Raw genomic sequence first — 25025 nt, 5'->3', positions numbered from 1 at the left:
TTGGATTTGACATTAATTTAATTTATAACTATATCATTAAGGTAAACTACGTCAAAGGCCAAAAGTCAGGCTTAGGGGCAGAGGCAAAATGGCTACAATAACATAAAACATTTTACATTTTTGTAGAAAGCATCATAATTGAACCATGATTTGCCCCCCCAAGTTCCCTTTAATAAGTACTAAATGTAGGTGAAATAATATACACCGATCCGAGGAAATAACGGAAGTAGAATGGCCGCCATTACTGAAGTGCTTCCTGACCCACACTCGTAGCTGGACAGTGGAGAAGTCCGTAATGTTATAAGCCAATGGTAGCCAACTAGAAATAATTTAATATACCTACATTAGTGGCTGTTAAAAGAAAATCCATGCCATTGAAAATGAGACATTTGGGAGCTTTGAAAGTCTATAAATCGCTTAATAAATACATCGACTGTCCCAGGCGAGCTAGCTGCTAACTACTAGCCAACCTCTGGTAAACTAATACAAGGCTAGCTCCGGTTTGCTAGCTAAATGCGGACATGTAAGGTTGACAACAAACAACTCACACAACCATTCAACAAGCCCAAAATACTCAACATTTCGCTGGTAGATCAAGGAGGGTATTGGGATTGAAAACAAGGCATTTTTGAACTTTGTAGTGAAAGCATAATTTAATAAGGAAACTCGTTTTGGTCAGATGTAACACAAGGCTAGCTCCGGTTTGCTAGCTAAATTCGGACATGTAATGTTGACAACAAACAATTCACACAACCATTTAACAAGCCCAAAATACTTAACAATTCACAGGTAGATCCATGAGGGTATTGGGGTAGAAAAGAAGGCATTTTTGAACTTTTTAAGTGAAACCAGAATTTATTAACAAACTCGTTTTAGAGAGATGCCAGTTAGCCCGCACATGGCTAGGTCTATTCAGTATAGCTTTACATGTCCTTCTTAAATTAAATGTTTCATTAATTTATACATTCTACCAGTTCATGATATAGCTTCATCAATCACCTGTGGCCACTGTCTGACATCATCTATCCATGAAACTTTATTCAAAACTTAATTCAGGCTGTCATTTCGATGGTCTCAGTCACCAGAAAGTATAAGCCCAGCAACTATTTATAAATGGCACAACAGGTTTAATGAATAGAGCGGCACTTCAGCAATGGCGGCAGCGAACGATGGCGGCGCCCATAAATCGCTTCTCGGATTGGTGTATATACATAGTTAATTTTCGAAATATTTGCCAGGGACATAAAAAGTTAGTGTAGCGACACCATCCTATGTACTCCACCCAAAGATTTCAGCTCCGCACATCGTCTGGCAAAAGCCTCCAAGCTCGGTTCGCTCACTGTTTGGCCAATCGGCAAAAAGTTGAGTGGGGACCAGAGCATGTGAACGGAGCTGAGCGTGGCTCATTTACCACTCCCCGCTCAGAAGGACGTTCGCTCATTTGCTCTGGCGCTCAAAGTTGCGCCAGGATGCTCCGCTCTTAAAACGCTCCGCGCTCACCTTAATTTTATTGCTGCTCCATCAAATCGCTCCTATGCTCGCTCAAATTCTAAGGAAAAGGCATTTTCTGACATTTTTCCTTCACATAATTATGCCAGGGCCATAGGACACCCAGCATTTGATTTATGCGTTGTCTTACTTAACTTGCTGCTAAATTATATCGCACTGTTTCCCAGCGGTGGACGTAACACCTCGCCCCGCGCTTCCTACTTATTTATTAATTTATATTACTAGACTACATTAAAAAGGTCACTTCGCATCCCATTGCAAATGAAATAATAGCATCATTTCCAAAAACAAGCTCTTAGATCCTTTTAAACCCACTCTCTATTGTTAAGCATAATTATGATGTTTTGTGATAGTTTTTTCAATCACACAATATGCAATAGGCTACTTGTCACAGTGATTCCGTGGTAAGATTGAAACATATGGGCTACAAAAGCACAGACTATAGCCTACAGCTCAGCCATCTACAGCATTATTGACTGATCATTTTGGTTTGCTTATATTGCGGAGTGTTTTATGGACTTGTTGAAGTGACCATTTGGAACATTCACTGGAGGAGTAGAGAATCAAAACCGCGTGGGCAGGCTAGCTCTTGAAGTGCGCGCATAGGCGGTCTTGTCTCGCGCAAAGGAATGCAACGAGACCGCAGATTGGACATGGTAGGCTATCGAGTCGGTCAGTCGTCCCGGAAACAGTCTAATTACAAGCACGTGGTTTCTGTATGTTCCAGAGGGATATTGCAAGAACATACAGCCAGGGCGCAACCCCCACATACAAGTTTTTATCTTTGTGCATTTTCGGCCATGCGTTCATACACAGTTTGTGCGCACTTGAAGACTCATGACATGTATGCTTTCGTTTGCATGGACTGGCCCATATCGCGCAAGAACGGCCATCTCATTGACAAAGTTTTACCTGAAAATAGTAAATCGTTCATAATTGATAACAGTCATGTAGGGCGGCTACTGAAAAAAGAGTGAGAGCAGTTGGAAAATCCAACGGCAGCATAGCCTGTCAACGTGTTCTATTTAATTAAATAATCAAACTCCAAAGAAATAGTCAAAGGGAAATTATTGGGTTATTGAGGAGTGAAAACTAAAGGCTTTTGGAGAAGTGCGCACCTGAAGACTCATGATATGCATGCTTTCGTTTGCATGGACTGGCCCATATCGCGCAAGAACGGCCATCTCAATGACAAGGTTTTGACCGAAAATATTAGTAAATCATTCATAATTGATAACAGTCATGTAGGGCAGCTACTGAAAAAAGAGTGAAAGCAGTTGGAAAATCCGACGGCAGCATAGCCTACTGTCAACGTGTTCTATTTAATTAAATAATCAAACTCCAAAGAAGTAGTTGAAGGGAAATTGTTGGGTTATTGAGAAGTGAAAACTAAAGTTTTTTGGAGAAGTGCTGTCCCCAAAATGTTTCATCTAGAACTGCCAAAAGAGGAATGCTCACATTTAGTTTCATCCTCCTGGATTTTACGGAGCACCTTGTCGTGCTTTGTCATGCCCAGGTCATGCCCTGTCTTTACTCACAGCGACTATGTCATTCACATTCTTCCTCGTGCTCAACATCTTCCTGTAGCTTTTTGACCTGAATTTTGCATTTATACGACATATCACCTTGCTTTTCGAAGTACTTCACAAACTCCATCTTCAGACCTTGCCTTGCAGGGCACACGTCACGTGAAAGTGCTGGGGTCAGTGGCTGGCTGCAGGCTACCTATTTTTTAAGGATTAAAAACGGTTGGCCTGCAACTCGTTTTAAATTCAAAAACATGTCTAAAACAGCACACTTAATCAAATAAATTTTATGATCCAACATTTTAATTTGTGAGCGCAACGTAACGAACTGGAGCGGAGGGAAATCATCGCTCTGGCCTTTGAATTCATAACCGCTCGGCGCTCTAACCATATTTCCGCTCCGCTCCGTTCACATGCTCTGGTAGTGACGCAGAACTCACCCGCTAAGTCCGTTAATGATTGGTAAAGGTAACACTATTCACACTTTTGTTTTGTTATTTTTATGCTTTTGCAACACTATATCGTAACAGTCATGCTAATAAAGCATAATATGGGTTTTAATTTGAATTCTGAACTCCAATTAAATGTCAGAGTAAGATCAGACCATCTCACCCTCCACGGAGACGTATTCTTCTTAGCTTTCGGGGTTTCGCCCAGGCTAATAAAAAGTACCTTAATTGGAGAATCACCCGCTTCTGGAAATTCAAAATGGCGGACTATGGAGCAGGTCCTCTTTTTCATGTATGAAAGGTGCAATTTTCCCAGTTATATAACAAATACTTAGAATTCGATGGTGGTGGTAAGTATTCATGAAAAAGGTAACATTAGTGATTGGGCAGCATGAATTCTGGAAAAGAACTACTACTAAAAATATTACACAGTGCACCTTTAAGGACTACACAATAATAAATAATATAATCTCCTCGTTCTTTCACTTGCACTCTCTCTCTCTCTCTCTCTCTCTACCTACAACATGTTCAATGGTGATGTCAAAAGTCTTTACAGTACTGCTACCCTGCTTCCTCTGGGGGGCATCTGAACACAACATTGTTAATGTCCATTCAGAGACTATAAATATCTGGAATGACGATACTATTATGGCAGAAGTGTCTCGTCTCATTTGGTAGAAAATCAATCTCTAGTGATCACAGCTAATCACAGCACACAGTCTACTAAACAACGTTGAACTTCAAACCATCACGAGCAAATAAGTGACACATGTGAAGGCCTACAAACAGACAGCAAAGTCAAAGTTGGACTTAGGCAACTGGAAAAACATCAACATGTTCATCTTCCAGCACTCAAAATCTGCAACAGTTCCTAATTTGGTAAGCACTTATGAAAATGAAAGTGACTCTGAATCTCTGGATCCCCTTATCTAATGCACTGCCTTCAAGTTGTTTCTTCAAAAGAGTTGCTGGTGCTGTTGAAAATATTCATAGAAATGTTTTTTATGTCATGCTTAGCACACTAGTCTATTATAGCAGGTTTGAGTCAGGGTTAGCTAGTTCATTTAAGTAGACCTGTTAACTTGGCATTTTTGTCAGTTATCTTTCTTGTATTTGTTATGATTAATTGTGTAATTGGTTTTCGATGGCACTTTGGTCAACTATTATGTTTAAATAAATTGTCATTGTCAATACAAAATTGTATTTAATATTACCACAGACATTACCATAATATTTAGTGTCAGTGCTGTATTTGACAAGAATTGTTTCAGTATATCTTCCGCTTCAACTTTTTCAACTATTCAAAATTATGGCATAGGTCTATAATCCTATGTTGTCCTGTTCTGTACCCCATAGCCATATTTCATGTCAAGCTATCATAGGAATTTTGTATTCTAGTTAACATGGGAATTTTGGGAACAGCTATTCAGATCAAAGCTAAAAAAAAAAAAAAACACTGACAAGAATTTTCTCTTCTGTTTAAGAGGAACAATGTAGGAAGGCCTGGGCCTCTCTACATGGATGCACACAGGTGCCCTTTAACACAAAGGGACCCCACATTCTCTGTGGCACCTTGAGTATAAAATAGGCCACTGGCCTCAGTTCTACAGCCTAGCTCAAACCACAACCACAACTGCAACCATGCACGGGAAGGTAAGCTGACATGTGAACGGAACAAAAACAGCTAGAAAATCTGACATTTTATAATTTCCCAATTTTCAAAAATGCAGGTTTGCAGGCTACTAGACTATCGCCTATTGTACTAATTGTCTTCATATGACATTAAGACGTGGAATGATTTGGAATATTTAGCCTCAGTTAAGTTTTTGAAATGTGTGGGGGGAAAATGCTGCTTCTACTACTAGAGACATTTAGTTATTTTTCAAAATGTATTACAATAATTAACACATTTTTCTGAAAAAAATGTCTTTGCTCAGATTACCTTTTTCGAGGACAGGAACTTTGGTGGCCGTTCCTGGGAATGCATGGGAGACTGCTCCGATATGTACTCCCATCTGAGCCGCTGCCACTCCTTTAGAGTGGACAGTGGCTGCTGGATGATGTACGACCAGGCCAACTACATGGGCATGCAGCACTTCATGAGGAGGGGAGAGTACCCCGACTACATGGGAATGTGGGGTTGGAATAACTGTATCAGATCCTGTCGCTTTATCCCTATGGTAATCTTCTAACAAACTTTTTTCCAATCCATTCACCTAATATTTCTTGGCTAGTACTATCAAAATGTTATTCCACGACTAAATGTATTTCCTCTCCATTACAGTACAGAGGAAACTACAGAATGAAGATCTACGAGAGGGAGAACTTCGGTGGTCAGATGCACGAGTGCATGGATGACTGTGACTCCATCATGGATCGTTATCGTATGAACCAGTGCATGTCTTGCAACGTGATGGATGGCCACTGGCTCATGTATGAGCAGCCCCAGTACAGAGGAAGGATGTGGTACTTCCCCCCTGGAGAGTACAGAAACTGGATGAACATGGGATACCAGAACATGAGATTCATGAGCATGAGGCGTATCATGGATTCTTGGTACTAAAACCGCACTAAAATGTATTGTCAGAAGTTTTGAATAAAACTTTTTGAATGTCAAAAAAGACTTCTGAGGATTTTTTTCCCCATATACACATAGATTCAATGTGAGAAATAAACAAGTCCTGTGTGTCTTACACAGAACATGTCATTGTAGATTACGTTTTTAAACACATAATGCCTAATTCATTTCTCGCGTATGCTTGCTTGGCCCTGCTGCATATTTTTCTCTGTATAGCATTGGATACATAACATTCATTATTGGACCCCTGAAATCGAATGGATGAAGAGGGTTTTTTTTTTTTTTTTCGCAGATTTTTGGGAGTACAATGTTAAAAAAACAGGCAAGATGACAGTTAAGAAGTGCATACCTTTATGGAGGTATTTGATAAAACCTTTCCAAAGTAATGCTTGGGAAGCTCTAACACTTCAACTTATTGACTGAATGCTTTCAATGATATTACTCCCTGGAAGATGACCCAGTAGTACAAATGGATGATTTAGAATGCATTTAAATAAAACAATCATCCAAATACTGCTGAATGATTTCAGTTTTGGGTCGGTTTCGCTACAGTGTAATGTTTGTAACTATAAGTAGAGCACTACACAGCCCTCAGCCACAGTTGTCGATCATTTGTCAAATAGTTGACAGTTGCTATAGTTATATTCTAATGGGTACTGATATGACACAGTACTGTCTCAACCATTTTTGCCAGAAAAACTTTTGAGCTGTATGATTTGAATGCAAGCTTAGCAACCGATCAGAAAGCAACAGCTCAAAGCGTATGTTATAACTTTATTGTCCTCAAAACTGCACCACTGCAATGGTTAATCTGTTTAAGGCGCTCGGTTCAATATTATCATAGTAATGTTGTTATGATGTAGTTGAGTCTTTCCAGCAAAGTGTGGATGGGCTCGCCGGCGGGCATATCCACACAAAGAGGCTGCATTCAAAACGGTCATCATTTGTATGATTCAGATGCCCCTGCAGCATCAGAGACACACACACCCTCCAGAGCTGCCACCTAGGGTACTGCACCTCCATGTACTGGTCCTCCACAAATACCCATCCTAATTCCCAAAGAAATCAGAATATCCTTGTCCACAACCCCTGAATGTGCAAAGTGATTTGGACTTGATGCACGATCAGATGGTGATCTGGCTATGCATGATATCCAACAGAAAAAGAAAGATATTCGGGTGCATCAAACACCCCAACTTTTGAAAATCCCGTTCTGCTCTTGCAGCATCGTTGCTTTTTACTAACACAGTGGTTCCCAAACTTTGTCAGCAGTGGACTTAAAGGTGCACCGTGTAAGATTGTGGCCAGAGTAGGTATTGCAACTATACTGCTCATTGAAACTGTGCTGCCTATACATGGGTTGGTCTGTTTTGATTCTACCTGAATGCACACGCAGCCAGGGATCCCAAAATGCTAAGTGGCTAGGTGTTTAACATTGGAAGTTGCATTGGACCAGTGTGGTGCGTAGTGAAAGCCTGTTTTCTAGACGGCTAGATGTTGTAGTGGTTTCTGTGGTTTCTGTACTCCTACCGACTCCATTCTGGGATAACATATCTTAGCGTGAGTACATCAGAATAGATTCATATGCTTTGTAAATTAAGTTATATTGTTTCACTCCAATCACTCGTGAGGACAACGTTTGAGTGATGGCAGCTTCCAAACAATCAGAGACTGCCTCAGATCGCGAAATCCCACCGTGTCAGCAGTGGCTAACCCTTCGCAACACAATATAGCGTTTTTTAGAGAACATGGCAAAGAATTCCGAGCGACAAGATAGTATGTTCTTCTAAACGGTGTCACCGCCAGTACAGTGTGCGAGTAAGTGGATAAAACCACAAGCCGACAAGACAGCAGGTTCTTGTCATACACTGTGCAGGGCTCCAATGGGACTTCCAATGATAAACACCTAGCCACCTAGCATTTTGGAATGTGTATGCATTCAACTGCGTACAAACAGCTGGAACCCATGTAATGCCAAATTTGATCATTTGATGAATATTAATAAATAATAAAAAAAATATTTTACTACAAACTCCAACTCCAGTGAAGTTGGAGAACTGTGAATAAAAATAAAAATGCTATTATTTTCAAAACCATCAATCCATTCATCAGATGGAGATTCGTGAAAAGACAACATATTAAGTGTTAAAATCGAGAAAAAATATTTTGAGGGACATAGGTATGTGCTCATTTCTAATTTGATAACTTTGGCAACACGTCTCAAATAAGTTGGGATGGGGAATGTAATAAACATCCAAATAAGCTAAAACAACGTAAGGAAGAACATTTCAAAATGAATGATACTGATGGATAATATGATTGTCCAGGTATAATGCCATCACAGAGAGGCAGAGTCACTCAGAATTAAAGATACATTTCAGAGGAAATAATTCATAGAATGATAGAGGGGTTTCACATTCTCCTAAGCACCCGAGCTCACTTGAAATAGACCCAGAAGACATGGGAAACTGTTCTTTGCTTACAGAAGTGAAACAAATGTCATTCTTTTGGAAAAAAAAAAAACATCTTGCATATCCTGTACTACACTGAAAATGGACCATCCAACTTGTGTTAGTGCTCACTTTTAAAGTTAGACTCCATGATGGCATAGGAGTGAAGTAGTGCATTGGTTAAGCTGTTCTTACTCATCTGTAGAATTGAATACACTGCTGAATAATGTATATGGGTTTTAAACAGCATAAAAAGCCACTCATGCATTATATTTTTATAAGGGAGATCTTCGACTATTGCCACATATACATAGTAAGGACAATTTGCATTCTCTACTATGTTTTAACAGTTTAGCTCCATCATAAGGATCAGCAGGTGATCAAATGGCTGGCCTTTGGTCAAGACCTGTCACACTGTAAGCACTACAAACAGGAAAATATGGGAAAACGTGACGAAGGATACACCCGCCATTTAAAATATTGAAATCATGTCCAAGTTGGGAATTAACACTGTTTTATAAGTTTCGCAGCTAAAAATGCCTATTTCTGGAAAATCAAAATGGCGGACCATGGAGCTTCCTCTTGCGTCCACAGTTAATCCTGTTGGATGTGGTTCATCCTTCATAGTGGTATGCAGACAATACCTTGGATACCGTGGCTCTTGATGCATCACAAAGACTTGCTGAGCTCGGACAAAGATGCAACAATTACACACACACCAAGAATGTCTCCTTTTTGAATTCTGATATGTCACCCATAATATTGTGTGTATTGCAACATTTTGAGCAAAACTGTGCTCTTACCCTACTAAGTGAATCTTCACATTTCACCTTACTGGTGCAATGTGCACACTTTATGAAGAATGGCCAACAGGCTGGTCCACTTGAGCCATTAAACTTCCCACACTAAAATGACAGGTATTTCAGTTATTTAACTGTTTAACAGTTAGTTGACCTCTGTATCTCTAACTGGATTAGCCTTTCACCAACAACTAATCAGTGGATAGAACAACAAATTCAGCTTGACATCAGGTCTAAAAGAAGGATTTGTAATGGTCAAAAAATATGAGTAAATATTCAAATATATTTGAGGTTAATTTTTAATTTAACAACAAACTTGGAATGTGATTTTTGGGCAAAAATCAAAGCCCTAACACAGTCAAGTCAAGTCAAGTGTAACTAAGTGTAACTAACCTACTCATACATGAATTTACAATTCTTCCTCTGACACATTCATTCACAGCAAACACACAGACAATACACACACGGCAGTTTTTCAACCACTAACACACTGATATAGACATGTACGATACAACACACACGCACACATACAGTGTGCAATAAGAATAGTGGCATAATACACAACCACAAACACACACACACACACAGCAGCAGAAGTACAATCAGTGGTCAACACAGAGTAACAACTATGTCTCTATTAAGGAAGCAAATTATCGATGAATTCATTCATCATTAGTTGATAGCCTTATCAATCGACTTACGATTAATTGTTAAGCGATCTCAATGTTTCTACAAAAAAATACTAAATCTAAAGATTTAAATTAAAAAGTGAGATAATATAATACATTTAAATGAATTGTATTTAAATTCTTAAATCCAAAGATGATTTAAATATTCCCACTATTCACACCCATCTTCACATGCCTATTTCACCTGGGTCTCGTCAGTTGAATTGGCGATTAATTGTGATTAATGTGTTTTAATCGATTAAAACATTGGTCGATTTAAATTGATTAATCAATTAATCATTTGCATCCCTAGTCTGTTATTAACTTCAATGGGACTTCTCTTATGCCATTCATTTTCAAAGGCCGCTCATTGCAGGCGCACCCCCACACAGGAAAAAAAGACTCAAGTTCTATTTGCAAGGGGCATCGCTGACATGTCCGGTCTCCCGCTCGCGCTTCCAGTGTGTAAGGGCCATAATACTTAGGAAGCTTTTCTTAAGGTCTAGTGGTTGCCAGTTCAAATATCACCCTGACAGATAGGTCCCTACATATCCCTACACCTTCATACATGGCTGAAATGCCCTTTGGGTAGGCACCTGATCCCGCATTGCTCCAAGGACTGTAGTCAATACCTTGTAATAACTGCAAGTCACACTTGCTTGTGAGCCACAAAAGTATCAGATACGTGTAATGTAACTTTAGAGAGAGATTGATGACCAGATGAAATAGTGTGCAAAATTAAGAACGAGCTACTGTGCATAAAAAAACTAACGTAAACTACATCTCTCTCCCTAGTGTAGACACATCATCTTGACCAAAATTGGCTTGGCCTACAACTCACTGAGAGCTTTAAATGAGGATAAAGCGATGGCTCCAAAATCATTTGTCGTAATCCAAACTGCTATTAAACTTAACTGTTAGCAGACATCGTCAACAATCAGGAAACGGAAAGTGGGCTGAATTTATGCTGCTCCATGATGAATCAGCACTCCCAAAATGTAGCTAAAGACAGCCACTTCAGAAATTAAAGTAGAACAAGCACAATTTCAAAAAAAGTCGTTTCAAAATATGATCATCTAGGCCTATATACAATGTTTGTTCACTGTTGCAAACATGTACGTATATATTTCTAGATACGTAGATGCATACACATAACTTCAAAGAGACCTCAAACCTCGATTTGAATACATTTCAGTAGGAGTTCAGCCCTACTCCATGTATCCGGAAAAAATGGTAGCGAAAAGTCAAGAAACTAGCTGAGGAAACAGAGAAAGGAAAGTAATGTGTGAGAGACTGGTTGTGGGGATGGATGAAAAAGATGTGGAGATTAGCAGTGGCACTAACCACCACCAACCATCAGCACAACATGGCAATGTAATTAGCATTAATATACAGCAGTTAAGCTCTATGTGAGTACTTGGCACTGAGAATTACATAGCTATATTGGCTTTTGGTGAACTAAATATACCATATGTTAGCTGAATCTTAATGAACTGTATATATTCTTTGTCAGCAGTACATTCTTTTGTAGTAGTTAATTACAGTAGTGGGGAAACAGACAGACAGACAGACAGACAGACAGACAGACAGACAGACAAGAATGTTCTTCCCTCCTGTTGAGGGGAACAATGCATGGGCCCCACCACACAGAGTTAACCAGGTGCCCTTTGTCACAATGGGACCCCAAACACACCGTGTCAACCTGGGGTATAAAACAGACCCATGCCCACGGCTCTACAGCCAGGCTCACATCACAACGACCGCAACCATGCAGGGCAAGGTAAGCTGATATGTCAATCAAGACAAAAACGGAAAAGGTGACATTTGGTAAATGGTATAGAAGTACTGCATTCTATCCATCCATTCTAGTACATTTTAATTCAGATAAGGATAAGGTTACACAGTCCATGGGATACAAAATTGATTTAAATGTTGCTTGCAGGTGATCTTCTATGAGGAGAGGAACTTCCAGGGACGTTCCTGGGAGTGTATGGGAGACTATGCCGACTTCTCCTCCCACCTGAGCCGCTGCCACTCCTTCAGGGTGGAGAGTGGTTGCTGGATGATGTACGACCAGCCCAACTACATGGGAATGCAGTACTTCATGAGGAGGGGCGAGTACCCTGACTACATGAGCATGTGGGGTTGGAACAACTCCATCAGATCTTGCCGCTTCATCCCCATGGTAAATAGATAAGGACAAGCAAGTACTGGTTCCGTAGGCATTACTTTGGGCATTACGGAACATTCTTTAAAAATAACTTTTGTAATGCTGACTATGTCTTCTGATGTTTACAGCACAGAGGAAACTACAGAATGAGGATCTACGAGAGGGAGAACTTCGGAGGTCAGATGCACGAGATGATGGATGACTGTGACAGCATCATGGATCGTTATCGTATGAACCACTGCATGTCTTGCCATGTGATGGATGGGCACTGGCTCATGTATGAGCATCCCCACTACAGAGGAAGAATGTGGTACTTCCCTCCTGGAGAGTACAGAAACTGGAGAAACATGGGCTACCCCAACATGAGATTCATGAGCATGAGGCGTATCATGGATTCTTGGTACTAATCTGTCTCAGATTTGTTTCAAAAAGCAGCTGCTGGATATTCTTTTTATACATGCACTATTAAGACATTGAAATACTTTGTCAATCCAACATCTCAAATAAAAACTTAAAATTCACTGGTCATTTTAAGTGTTATTTTACTGATCACACAATGGTGGGGATTAAGGGTTTCAGAAAAATTAGGCATTTGAGTAAATCTGCAAAGAAAGAAACTACACCAAGCCAATGTTCATATGCAGCCCTAAATTAGGACACAACAATATTAAGAATTTCAAGTCACACAAAATATTGTATTCACAGTCGAACATAAAGAGTAGGCCCTGCCGTGGCCAACCGGAAGGGCACTCGCCTGCCATGCGGCTGACCCGGGTTCGATTCCCAGCCTGGGTCCTTTGCTGACCCCTCCCCGTCTCTCTCCCAATTCGCTCCCTGTCCACCTGTCCTGACCACAAAAAAGAACATATAGAGTAGGCTTCATTTGCAGGCTTAAAACCTTCTTTTCAATTCAAGCAGTTTATGGGTGTCTTGACATTGAGATGCATTGATGGTGATTAAGTTCTTCATTTAGAATTTTGTCCAATTTGGTTTCTAAATCTGCAAAATAGATATCGCTCTCATTCTCATAGTATTAATACAACCTCACAGTGTTATTGAGTCAAGTTGATTTAAGCTGATTCGATGGCTGCTCAATACTGGGGAAAAACAATATAATTATTGTTTTTCATCCAATATTGCTATCACCATAATTGCAAATTATAAAGAACCAAACACCCCATTTTCAGGTGTTGTTTATGACCTTACAGGGTATGTTTAGACAAGAAACCGGCCATTTTAAAATACATTTTTTTTATATTCAATTTTTAATTTTTCAATGCATCATAATTCATATTCTGAAGGTTGTTGTATTCCATGCTGTGTGCGTAATTTGTAGAGCCAAAAAAGAGCTTTCAAACAACACCTCAGACATTTTTTGTGACTTACACTGACTGATATAATCAAGGCTGAATGTATAGTGTCCTACCCTCAAATGTAAACCTTTGCTAGTCTGTTTCTCTCTTAATATTAGTGTCAGGTTCAAACCAATGCAGTTCTGGGGTGCTACCTTGCTACTAAAAAGGCAGACCAAGTATGATTGAAATCCAGGTCGGTGGGGTCCCAAAGTGTCTGATTTCACGTGAAATGACCCCTATATAGGGGCATATGATTTCCGCGATACGGAAAACACGGACGGAATCACGGAATGTGGACATTAAAACGGAATTTGGTTAAAAACGCGGAATTGCACGGAATTCGCTCATTTCTTATGATAAAATTAAAAATACATTATTTTTGTCATCATTTATCAGTCTAAAAGACATTTCAAACACAAAATATGGCCACGATATTATATCTGTCCCACGCAAGGTGATGCACAAAAGTTCTATGCAGATGATCCATGTCAGCGCATGTTGACAGTGAACGCATATCATCCCCCAAGCGGCGTTTCCGATTGTCTCCTGCGTTTTAACACTGGCCGTCAGAGCATTGAAGAAATCTTAAAACTCAAATGTTGCCTAGTAGAACAGGTCAGGCATAAACGCGTTGTCCTGACCGTCTGTTACCAAGACTATGCGATGCGACACAGAAAGGACGGGCGGCTCTCCACAGCACTTTAATAAACAATGGAATCATCCGATGCGAGGCACGAGTTTGGAATTTGTTACAACAGACGTGACCGCTGTAAAATAAAAAACTGAACAGGCAATGCTTTGATCATGTCTTGTTAACTTTGTTGGCCACGAAGTATAGTGACCAAAAGTTAGCAGCAACTTTGAAAAAGGGTCAAGTCATCATGAGAAGAAAACAGCCGTCTTGTAAAACGTGTTTGTGTGAAATGGTAGACGGTAGGGACTTTGCGAGGCTATTTAATACCTACGTATAACGTGACCAAAAATGTCTCTAATGTAGCTGCACGTTGCAATATAGCCAAACTTATTCGAGGAAACCTGATGCAGCCCGAGTGCAACTTGAATGCATCAGAAGTGAATTCGCCTTCCAGTTGGGTGCATGACGTGTAGCCTATATAATAGAATATATGCGCATGTACATTTCAGCTACCGTATTACCTGGAATATTTTTGAGGCCTGATATATTACAAGAAACTATCAGGTAATTTCATTCTTTTCTCTGTCTTGGCTCTGTCCACCCACCAGTTTGAACTAGATTTTTTTTTTTTTTTAATGGGGGGTAGAAAGGGGAAAATAAGGTATAAATCCGATTTGGCAAAAAATAAATCAGAAATAATTGAATTTAAGAAAAAATAAAACGGAATTTGAGAAAAATTAAAACGGATTTCATTTGTCCCTACCTATATGTTGTTTGACCTTTGGTGCCTGGAGATACATATGCACTGCATTCAGGCTCTTGCATGAGATTTTAGCTTTTTTTAATACAAATATGTTTGTTACAGCTGAATGAACACATTCTACTGTAAGATGAGGGTCTTGGGGTTTTAAGGCAACTTAACCCATTTCATGTTTTTGGGTGGTTGACGTGTAAGGGCGTAACGCAAAAAAAAAGTTTTTCAAATTCCTGAAAAAAATGATGGATAAAAATTGGGAAAAAATAGAAAAAAATAAAGCACTTAGTGGTTTGGGGAATTTCACCTTATTTTTGCCATTTTTGGGAAAATGTGTCCTGCATCAACACATTGCATAGGCATGTCACACCACAGGAAAATGGAGTCACACCACAGGGAATTCACTGCATTATGGCCATTTTAATCCTATTGTATACATGACTGACATCTGAGCTCATGCTAACTTGATAATGATATTGTGCTTAATCTTAATATGTGTTTTCATTTATAAAAAACTTTTTTTCCTGCTATAAGAGCAGTCACACCACAGGACACCATAAAATGAACCTAAGCATTGCGTGACAGAAAGATTGCAATATGAAGACATATTAAGAGGTTAAGAGTCACCTTAAACTTCCACAGCACTCTCCAATAACTGAGGTACTGACTGGTTAGGAGCCAGTCTTTAAGACCCTTGTAGTTGGCCTTGCAGCTGCCCATTCACAAACATTGACATACATGTCACCCCACAGGACACAATTTGTGTTACGAAATTGAACTTGAAGTTAATATTACTGTCTTGAGTTTTTTTCACTTTCACATATCTTAATATAAAGTTAATATTTATGCAATCATGCCAAATGCTTCATAAATTATAAAAAATGTGTTGGTTAATGTATATATATATTATATTCCAGGTTTCATTAATGTTACAGTCACACCGCAGGATATTTGACATATAAACCTTACATAAATCTTAAAGTGGTAGTTCGCTATTTTAGACATTAAGCCTTGTTTGTGTGACTTCTGGGGTGAAGTAGAGATGTTCTCATCACAATTTTGACATTTGGTGCTGAACGGAGAATTTGGGTATTCAAGACTGCAGCCCCCCCACCTTTACATTGACTCCAATGAAGCACTCAAGCAATCGATCATAAAATGGCATTAAACTTTCGTTTGCAGAGACATGAAACTCACCGAGTGGTCAGAGGTGGGCAGCGATACGTTGGCTCGAAAATCACCGCGAAATACGCTTCCAGAGAAGATATATTCATTATTGTCCGTCTTCATTGATTGTATTGGTTTGACTAGTATTACTCCGCGCGACCGGAAATGGGGGTGCGTTTGTTTACGTTACTATCTATGGTTTGTATGCAAGCTGTAGTTTTTGTAGCCAGTCTCGCTCAAAGATAGCCGTTCTACCTCGCTCCTTGATGTCTACATAAACAACACACTATCGCTACCTACTGGCTGGATGTCTACTGCTATTCAACGGCGTCTGGGGAAAAATAGGTCCGCCAAATGCAAACAACAGTTAGAAGGCATATTTCGCTGCAATTTTCGGGTCAATTTATCGCTGTCTACCACTGACCACACGGTGAGTTCCATGTCTTCTCAAACAAAAGTTTAATGCCATTTTATAATCGATTGCTTGAGTGCTCTATTGGAGTCAATGTAAAGGTGGTGGGGCTGCAGTCTTGGATACCCAAATGCTCCGTTCAGCACCAAATGTCAAAATTGTGATGAGAACATCTCTACTTCCCCCCAGAAGTCACACAAACAGGGCTTAATGTCTAAAATAGCGAACTACCACTTTAACAAAAATGTTTCTTCTCATCTAAGACTAATATGAAACATAATGTACCACATCTTCTTTCATTGACATTTGTTTTTTAAAGGAAAAATTACAGTAGGATTGCATTTGTAGGTTTTTAACCAATGTTACGAAAAAAACAAGGCGTCACGTCTCCCACTCTTTTTTATGTGCATCAGAAGCTTAAGAGATTAGGTTATTATAGGCTGACAAGTGCTTAGGCATTCAGCAGGATTTTTTTGCAGGTGCTTTGGGCATCAAAAGGTTAATAAAGTAGAGTAAAACCAATGTGTTAATGCAGCCAAATTCTCAAATTAAGAACACCAAGGCCCACTTTGAAATGTGAAAAAAATCTAGGGCCCACCAAACCATATAGCCCAATATAATACAATATAAATAATAATATATCACATAATATTATATTGTTATGGGGAATAATAAGTTCTCTGCAGAAAGTTGTGGCCACTGAGGGGTATTGGTAAGAATGCATACTCCTAAAGGCACACTCTTAAATACTGAATATGAAATTAGCATGGAACAAGCCATTCACAGCTCAGAGAAATATGCATTAGCCTGACATAGGGTACAGTGAGATAAATACTAGAGATGCACCGGATCCTGATTTTTTTTTGTGATCAATTTTTTATTATATTTTTAATACATCACAGAAACACAAAACAAACTAGAAATGCATTCTCACAGAAAATGCTGGAAGCGGGCTTGCCTTTTGGGGCAGAGATGAAACCAAGTACTATTGAGAAAACACAGCTAAAAGGAATCTTGGAAAAACTCCATCCACCCAGTCAGAAGTTATGGGCCAAACAATTCAGCCATCTTGGATTCAGCCATCTTGAAAGTGTTGTAGCTCTGCGTTTTGGGGATATACTAAATGACATACATGGTATTTTAAGTTGGCTAAGGAACACTGCATATGATATGATTTTGAAAATCAACATGGCTTCGAGCGGGATTAGAACTCACAACCTCCATATCTGTAATCCAACCCCTTTGCCATTGATATTAAATGACATACAATACATGATATTTGAAGTTGGCTAAGGAACACTGCATATGATATCATTTTGAAAATCAACATGGCTTCGACTGGGGTTCGAACCTCCAACCCCCATATCCCTAATTCAGCACATTTGCCATTCATACTAAATGACATACATGGCATTTTAAGTTGGCCAAGGAACACTGCATATGATATAATTTTGAAAATCAACATGGCTTTGACTGGGATTCGAACCCCCAACCTCCATATCTGTAATCCAGCACATTTGCCATGCATACTAAATGACATACATGGCATTTTAAGTTGGCCAAGGAACACTGCATATGATATAATTTTGAAAATCAACATGGCTTTGACTGGGTTTCGAACCCCCAACCTCAATATCTGTAATTCAGCACATTTGCCATCCATACTAAATGATATACATGGCATTTTAAGTCGGCCAAGGAACGCTGCATATGATATAATTTAGAAAATCAACATGGCTTTGGGTGGGATTCGAACCCTCAACCTCCATATCTCTAATGCAGCGGCATGCATTACCACTAAGCCAAGCAGCTAATTGTCATGCATAGTCCAGCAAGACTATATTATATTGCATTGCAGAGCTGAACAATAGACTTCTAGAATGGTTGCTCGCACCTGCTCGTTAAGAATAGAATCTTGAGACAGTGACAGTTGAAATGGAACCCTTCACTGGCTGCACCTGTTGTGATTGACTGAAAGACAGTTAGTATTGAGCTCTAAACTGGGGAGAAAATGAGAATGAGTTTTTTGTCTTTACAACATCGTTGTAAAAAAACTAAAAGGAGTTGGCACGTGTCCTTTTCACAGATCGGAGTCATGCTTGTGATCTCTCTAACAGTCTTTGAATGAAGTTTATAGGTTAAAGGGTTCAGGCACAAATGGACCTCCGTGTGGGACATGCGCTGATCTCTTGAAAAATGCACTTTTCGAAAGACTGGGATTCTCCATAGACCCAGGCCTGTTTTTTTTACAAACCTGCCATTTAAAAAGTATTGGGAGTTGGGAGATGAAACTTTCACAATTTGGAGACATCCCATAGAGCTCGCTAACAACGCGTCAACTAAACTTCTAGGTGAAAGTGTTGATGTTTTATGACCGAAAAAGCCTCCTACACTCTAATCTCTAGAGTGGCGGAACTGTCGTGCATGAAGGTTCCACCATGGTTTTGAATGGGGACCCAGGCTTTCACTAAATCGCCAAAAACGGGAAAACGACAAGAGACACGGAGAAGCCTATAACTGTACGCGATCTCCAAGCCGAGCCGGTCGTTTTAGTGTTTGAACGGTGTCTCTATCTCGAAAGGCCTAGGAGGAGATCCATTTTCTATTTTTACTGCCCCTGCACAAGACCAATAATAAAATAAACTAGAAATGCATTCTCACAGAAAATGCTGGAAGCGGGCTTGCCTTTTGGGGCAGAGATGAAACAAAGTACTATTGAGAAAACAAAGCTAAAAGAAATCTTGGAAAAACTCCAACCACCCAGTCAGAAGTTATGGGCCAAACAATTCAGCCATCTTGGATTCAGCCATCTTGAAAGTGTTGTAGCTCTGCGTTTTGGGGATATACTAAATGACATACATGGTATTTTAAGTTGGCTAAGGAACACTGCATATGATATAATTTTGAAAATCAACATGGCTTCGAGCGGGATTCGAACTCACAACCTCCATATCTGTAATCCAGCCCCTTTGCCATCCATACTAAATGACATACATGGCATTTTAAGTTGGCCAAGGAACACTGCATATGATATAATTTAGAAAATCAACATGGCTTTGACTGGGGTTCGAACCCCCAACCTCAATATCTGTAATTCAGCACATTTGCCATCCATACTAAATGACATACATGACATTTTAAGTTGGCCAAGGAACACTGCATATGATATAGTTTAGAAAATCAATATGGCTTTGAGCGGGATTCGAACCCTCAACCTCCATATCTCTAATGCAGCGGCATGCATTACCACTAAGCCAAGCAGCTAGCTGTCATGCACAGTCCAGCAAGACTATATTACATTGCATTTCAGAGCTGAACAATAGACTTCTAGAATGGTTGCTCGCACCTGCTCGTTAAGAATAGAATCTTGAGACAGTGACAGTTGAAATGGAACACTTCATTGACTGCACCTGTTCTGAATGACAGTTAGTATTGTCCTCTAACCAGAGGCCAGAATGAGAATGAGTTTTTTGTCTTTACAACATCGTTGTAAAAAAAACTAAAAGGAGTTGGCACGTGTCCTTTTCACAGATCGGAGTCATGCTTGTGATCTCTCTAACAGTCTTTGAATGAAGTTTATAGGTTAAAGGGTTCAGGCACAAATGGACCTCCGTGTAGGACATGCGCTGATCTCTTGAAAAATGCATTTTTGGAAAGACTGGGATTCTCCATAGACCTAGGCCTGTTTTTTTTACAAACCTGCCATTTAAAAAGTATTGGGAGTTGGGAGATGAAACTTTGACAATTTGGAGACATCCCATAGAGCTCGCTAACAACGCGCCAACTAAACTTCTAGGTGAAAGTGTTGATGTTTTATGACCGAAAAAGCCTCCTACACTCTATTCTTTAGAGTGGCGGAACTTTGGTTCATGGAGGTTCCACCACTGTTTTCAATGGGGACCCAGGCTTTAACAAAATCGCCAAAAACGGGAAAACGACAAGAGACACGGAGAAGCCTATAACTATACGTGATCTCCAAGCCGAGCCGGTCGTTTTAGTGTTTGAACGGTGTCTCTATCTCGAAAGGCCTAGGAGGAGATCCATTTTCTATTTTACTGCTGCCCTGCACAAGACCAAGCTATAATAAATAAGAAACAGGACTTAGAGATTACTAGAATCGGGCCTTGCTCTGCAAGGGCCATGCTCTGCATGGTCCTTGCTCCGCAAGCCCGCTTAATAACTAGAAATGCATTCTCACAGAAAATGCTGGAAGCGGGCTTGCCTTTTGGGGCAGAGATGAAACAAAGTACTATTGAGAAAACAAAGCTAAAAGAAATGTTGGGAAAAATCCATCCACCCAGTCAGAAGTTATGGGCCAAACAATTCAGCCATCTTGGATTCAGCCATCTTGAAAGTGTTGTAGCTCTGCGTTTTGGGGATATACTAAATGACATACATGGTATTTTAAGTTGGCTAAGGAACACTGCATATGATATAATTTTGAAAATCAACATGGCTTCGAGCGGGATTCGAACTCACAACCTCCATATCTGTAATCCAGCCCCTTTGCCATTGATATTAAATGACATACAATACATGATATTTGAAGTTGGCTAAGGAACACTGCATATGATATCATTTTGAAAATCAACATGGCTTCGACTGGGGTTCGAACCTCCAACCCCCATATCCCTAATTCAGCACATTTGCCATTCATACTAAATGACATACATGGCATTTTAAGTTGGCCAAGGAACACTGCATATGATATAATTTTGAAAATCAACATGGCTTTGACTGGGATTCGAACCCCCAACCTCCATATCTGTAATCCAGCACATTTGCCATGCATACTAAATGACATACATGGCATTTTAAGTTGGCCAAGGAACACTGCATATGATATAATTTTGAAAATCAACATGGCTTTGACTGGGTTTCGAACCCCCAACCTCAATATCTGTAATTCAGCACATTTGCCATCCATACTAAATGATATACATGGCATTTTAAGTCGGCCAAGGAACGCTGCATATGATATAATTTAGAAAATCAACATGGCTTCGGGTGGGTTTCGAACCCTCAACCTCCATATCTCTAATGCAGCGGCATGCATTACCACTAAGCCAAGCAGCTAATTGTCATGCATAGTCCAGCAAGACTATATTACATTGCATTGCAGAGCTGAACAATAGACTTCTAGAATGCTTGCTCGCACCTGCTCGTTAAGAATGGAATCTTGAGACAATGACAGTTGAAATGGAATCCTTCACTGGCTGCACCTGTTGTGATTGACTGAAAGACAGTTAGTATTGAGCCTTTAACAGGGGAGAAAATGAGAATGAGTTTTTTGTCTTTACAACATCGTTGTAAAAAAACTAAAAGGAGTTGGCACGTGTCCTTTTCACAGATCGGAGTCATGCTTGTGATCTCTCTAACAGTCTTTGAATGAAGTTTATAGGTTAAATTTTTCAGGCACAAATGGACCTCCGTGTGGGACATGCGCTGATCTCTTGAAAAATGCACTTTTCCAAAGACTGGGATTCTCCATAGAGCCAGGTCTGTTTTTTTTACAAACCTGCCATTTAAAAAGTATTGGGAGTTGGGAGATGAAACTTTGACAATTTGGAGACATCCCATAGAGCTCGCTAACAACGCGTCAACTAAACTTCTAGGTGAAAGTGTTGATGTTTTATGACCGAAAAAGCCTCCTACACTCTAATCTCTAGAGTGGCGGAACTGTGGTTCATGAAGGTTCCACCATGGTTTCCAATGGGGACCCAGGCTTTCACTAAATCGCCAAAAACGGGAAAACGACAAGAGACACGGAGAAGCCTATAACTGTACGCGATCTCCAAGCCGAGCCGGTCGTTTTAGTGTTTGAACGGTGTCTCTATCTCGAAAGGCCTAGGAGGAGATCCATTTTCTATTTTTACTGCCCCTGCACAAGACCAAGCTATAATAAATAAATAAATAAAGAAACAGGACTTAGAGATTACTATAATCGGGCCTTGCTCTGCAAGGGCCATGCTCTGCCCGCTTAATAATAAAGAAACAGGACTTAGAGATTACTATAATCGGGCCTTGCTCTGCATGGTCCTTGCTCCGCAAGCCCGCTTAACAAGACAAACCCCCCCCCCCCCCCCCCACACACACACACACACAGGTCTCATTCCCAGCTCGCTCACCCAGTTGTAGAAAACACACAAAAAATGTTAACAGCTCAGCATGATTGATGAGTATAGAAGCAATAAGTACAAGACGATAGTAGAAGAGAATAAGAAGATGAAAAAGAACAAGCCATCATTTTTTTCTTCTTCTTTAAAGCCCATTGGGAAACTCCAACTCCCATTGTCATTGTGACACAGCACTCCACAGCACACAAGTGAACACTGCACACTGCACACAACGAAATTGCATTTATGCCTCACCCGTGCAAGGGGGCAGCCCTCAGTGGCGCCCCATGGGGAGCAGTGCGGTGGGACGGTACCATGCTCAGGGTACCTCAGTCATGGAGGAGGATGGGGGATCCCAGCATCCTGCTTATAAAAGATGACCACTCATTGATGTTCTTCCTCAGAGCACCGTGCATACTGGCCACAGATTTTTCGAGTTTGGCGAGGTCTATGACTGTATTAATATAGGAGGAAATAGGCTAGGTCTACTGTAGCAAGTCAAAACGGCAAATGTCCCCCTAACAATCGGCTAAAAATGATTTCAAATACATATATCAACACCATAAGCATGAAAATACACCATATCACGACGGCAGATAGAAAATGTAACACTGTACCTTGTGGGTATACTCGCGCAAAATAATTTGCGGTCGAAAATTACCTCCGCGATTGAAATGACAAGGTTTTAACATAAATCCTGCCTAATAGTAGGCTACACCAAAACACATAAGAACACCAAATAAGAAAGTGTACTCACGTTTCTGGACGCACACAAGACATAAGATAGCCTAAGTAAACAACATGATTATCTAAACAACATGTGAGTAAATATTCTTTTTTTCAAGGACCTCTCGAGTTGCGGCCCACAGGGCCGTCGTTAGCCATATTTTAGGGGGGCTTCCTACATTAGTATTAGCCCCCCCTTTAACGATTTTGCATAATTTTTTTTTTTTTTTAAGGGCCCTACAATAGGGCCCTACAATTGCAGGGGTACTCAATTCAGAGTCCCAGAGGGCCAGTTTTTCCAAAATCCTCCCAATAACGCACTCACACCCACAGCAGATAGGCTTATTTAGTTTCCATCGACAGGAGAGGAGAATAAAAACTCTCTCATACAGGGCCTCTATTTTCTTGGAGCACTGTGGGGTGATGTGCCCGCCTTGTTCTCATTGCCACCCTTCAGTATTTTTTTAAATGACATAAGATTATCTGTTAGCCTATATTTGCAGACTGCATTGATAAAGATTTATTTCTTAGTGAGAAAACCAATAAGCCTGAAGATAACACTTTTTAAACAAATGTTGCTTATTATGACTTTGTTTATGCAGCTCTCACATGCATATTGAGAATCAGATGCAATAATATGGACCCAGCAAAGAGGACATCTCAGGTTTTGTCAACAAGAAAATGGCACATTTGATGCAATGTTGATTAAATGCAACAGCCAATAACAAATCAATTAAGTCCACCGTTAGACTTAGAGGACCCGACCGACCAATGAAGAGCCTGCCGCTATGCACTGTTGTACAGGATGACAGACATTTCAAATCTGGGGGATCAATATGTTGGTAAACACAAAGTTTCTGTGCAAGTTGACAAGTAGATACGCATAGGATGGTTTCATATCCAATACTCAGAATTATGACAACTGTAAACTAGATGATTAAGACAAAAGAACAGAAGAATGAAAAGAAGAAATGGTCTTAAACCACACTCCATTAATCATTGGTGGTCAGCCTTCCAGAGCAATGTTCTAACCCCCATGTGCTAATACTTTAACCACGTTCAAACACCCATGTACCAGTGGCGGTTTTGGGGGGTCTGATATTGGTGAGCAAGAAACTGGTAACCAAGCCAAACTACAGGGTCTCCCCCAGATGAGAATTTTTTGATAAAAGCGCTCTTAAAAGGTTATTTTTGAGCCCTTTCAGACAACCACCCTGGTAGGCAACGCTATGTTAAGCACCGAGTATCAGGTCCCTTACCTACATAGTACAATGACAATTGAGTCCTTCATACATAGGCCTATATTTAAAGGGACACTGTGCAGGAAATGGTCACAAAAGGTACTGCAACTATGCTGCTAATTGAAACTGGGCTGCCTATTGCCAAATTTGATCTAATGCTTTGATCTGATGCTAAGTAAGTTATTAAACTAATATTTTCTAGTATGGTCCAAGTACAGTCATTTTTGCAGCTAAAAATGGCTATTTTTGGAAATTCAAAATGGCGGACCATGGAGAAGATCCCCCTTTTCGTGTATGAAAAGTGCCATTTTTCCAGTCATAATGAATACTTAGAATTTGATGGTGGTGGTAAGTATTCATGAAAAAGGTAACATTAGTGAATGGGCAGCATGAATTTTGGAATAAAACAACTAAAAATCTCACACAGTGTCCCTTTAAAGCACAGTGTGCTTTGGAGGTGTAACTCGAGG

At 40.1% G+C, this 25025-nt stretch overlaps 3 protein-coding genes across 3 annotated transcripts in view; 2 read left to right on the top strand and 1 right to left on the bottom strand.

Moving 5' to 3' along the window:
• The window catches only part of LOC134461304 (gamma-crystallin S-1-like), a 383074-nt gene that overhangs the window by 264552 nt on the left and 93497 nt on the right, over positions 1 to 25025 (bottom strand). The gene's annotated exons all lie outside the window — the stretch shown is intronic.
• LOC134461280 (gamma-crystallin M2-like) lies at positions 5126 to 6047 on the top strand. The gene is made up of 3 exons (XM_063214091.1): positions 5126 to 5137; positions 5422 to 5664; positions 5769 to 6047. The coding sequence occupies exons 1-3, from the start codon at positions 5126 to 5128 to the stop codon at positions 6045 to 6047; spliced, it is 534 nt and encodes a 177-aa protein (XP_063070161.1).
• On the top strand, positions 11656 to 12557 carry LOC134461443 (gamma-crystallin M2-like). The gene is made up of 3 exons (XM_063214374.1): positions 11656 to 11760; positions 11923 to 12165; positions 12279 to 12557. The coding sequence occupies exons 1-3, from the start codon at positions 11656 to 11658 to the stop codon at positions 12555 to 12557; spliced, it is 627 nt and encodes a 208-aa protein (XP_063070444.1).

This window comes from Engraulis encrasicolus, chromosome 13, assembly GCF_034702125.1.
Source record: "Engraulis encrasicolus isolate BLACKSEA-1 chromosome 13, IST_EnEncr_1.0, whole genome shotgun sequence".
In the NCBI taxonomy this organism is placed as follows: domain Eukaryota; kingdom Metazoa; phylum Chordata; class Actinopteri; order Clupeiformes; family Engraulidae; genus Engraulis; species Engraulis encrasicolus.
Note: the sequence above shows the minus strand (reverse complement) of the source record. Positions and strands in the feature narration are given on the sequence as shown.